The sequence below is a fragment of the Sinocyclocheilus grahami genome, unplaced genomic scaffold, assembly GCF_001515645.1.
Source record: "Sinocyclocheilus grahami isolate Dianchi unplaced genomic scaffold, SAMN03320097.WGS_v1.1 scaffold179.1, whole genome shotgun sequence".
Classification (NCBI taxonomy): Eukaryota; Metazoa; Chordata; class Actinopteri; order Cypriniformes; family Cyprinidae; genus Sinocyclocheilus; species Sinocyclocheilus grahami.
In genome coordinates this window covers 701,147-703,089 of record NW_015505358.1, presented here as the reverse complement: position 1 = coordinate 703,089, position 1,943 = coordinate 701,147, and the positions used below count along the sequence as shown (strand labels likewise).

Genomic DNA, 1,943 nt, shown 5'->3' with positions numbered 1-1,943 from the left:
ACATTAAAAATAAAAACTCGTTAAAAGCACCGAATAAGTACTCCATACAACAGATAATCTTCCAGGGTGAATTCATTAAAATTACAATTTTAGCCTGTTACCCAGACCAAGCTATCATAAGACCTCAGAAGACTTGAAATATAGTGCATGAGTTGCATGGATGTTAGATTTACGGTGTTAAGTAAGTAACTAACTAGTAAGTAATTACAGAACATTTGTTTCTGGGTAAAATTACCATGTTTCTCACAGCAGATGAAGGAAGAAACATGGACCCAGAATAATCTCCGGCTGCTCTGTAGCTCTCCAGCCGAAAACAGAGCGTCCACGCTGACCCTGCCTTTGGGTTCGGCTTCTGTGAGAAGTTCTCCCTCCAACAGCACCACCAGCGGAGACACAGATTCAGCCGTGGTCTTTCCCTGCACCGAGTGTGGAAAGTAAGCCACGTACTGAGTCAAACACAGAAACATCTTCATACAGTTATGAATCATAGTGGTTGCGGTCTGATTCATGATTGCTTCATTTCACAGGATGTTTTTGAAGGTGAAAAGTCGAAATGCCCACATGAAGACACACCGGCAGCACGAGGACACACAATTGTGGCAGTTCCCCAGGGTTCCTGAGCAAGATCATGTGATGGTGACACCTGAATGCCCTGTTACACCACTAAAACAACCCATAAGCCTTCATTCTTTAACATGTGACAGGTCCGCGGAGGTGAAAGCATCCTTAAATTACATGTGCAGTGAGTCAGTGCAGGAAATCAATTGTCCTCTGAAGACACTTCCTGTCCTACAGAGTCCACTCGACTATATTCCAAGTTAGAAGATGGATAAGGAAATTCTTTGTAGACTATAAATTGATTCTTTCATGTAAATGGTGCAGCTATATGTATATTAAAACTAAGGCGAAGGCACATCTTTGCTTTATTTTGGTGTAAAAAAAATGTAATGCGCTTTGCTTTACCTGCATCCTGTGTATTATCTGATTTTGTATCACATTTCATTTGTAATAAACCATCTGGTTTCTCAGTGATTATCGAACACTCACATTCACAACAGATTAAACTCACAATGGATCTGACTTTACAGAATTCCTTTTCATCAACAGTGAGACTAACCAACCTAAAGACATGTTCTAAGAATGTTATGAAACGTTACTTCTGATTGTTCTCTAAATATTCAAAATATCCTGTATTAAAAATGTGTTTTCTTGGTTGTGAGAATGTTAAAGGGATAGTTCATTCAAAAATGAAAATGTTGTCATCATTTACTTACCCTCATCTTGTTCTAAACTTGTATGAATTCCTTTTTTCTGTTGAAGACAAAAGAAGATGCTTTGAAGTATGTTGGTAACCAAAGAGTTGCTGGTAGCCATTAACTTCCATAGAATTTATTTCCCCCCATACTATGGAAGTCACCAGCAAACATTAAGAGGAATGCTACTGTTGAATGTTCTCTGAAAGTTCTGAAACATATGGAAGCCCGTTTCCGCCACTGAATAAAAAAATATAATTCTGTAAGTCGTTATATTGAGAAACTTTCACTTAATAATGACTTAGTTTCTCGTAATAATGATAAACTTTCTCGTAATAATGACTTAGTTTCTCGTAATAATGATAAACTTTCTCGTAATAATGACTTCGTTTCTCATAATAATGAGAAACTTTCTCGTAATAATGGCTTGAAAAAATGACTTAATTTCTCATAATAATGATAAACTTTCTCGTAATAATGACTTATTTTCTCGTAATAATTACTTATTTTCTCATAATAATGATAAACTTTCTCGTAATAATGACTTAGTTTCTCATAATAATGATAAACTTTCTCGTAATATACTTATTTTCTTGTAATAATGATAAACTTTCTCGTAATAATGACTTATTTTCTCCTAATAATGAGAAACTTTCTCGTAATAATGAGAAACTTTCTCGTAATAATGAC

General features: G+C 35.6%; 1 protein-coding gene across 1 annotated transcript in view; it reads left to right on the top strand.

Annotated features, from left to right (window-relative positions):
- LOC107594119 (transcriptional-regulating factor 1-like) overlaps positions 1-1,115 on the top strand; it is a 15,482-nt gene extending 14,367 nt beyond the window's left edge. The window contains exons 12-13 of the mRNA XM_016284065.1: positions 205-434; positions 528-1,115. Of these exons, the coding sequence (XP_016139551.1) occupies positions 205-434; positions 528-822 (525 nt within the window). The 3' untranslated portion in view covers positions 823-1,115. The remainder of the gene's footprint in view (positions 1-204; positions 435-527) is intronic.
- Positions 1,116-1,943: the final 828 nt, after the last annotated feature.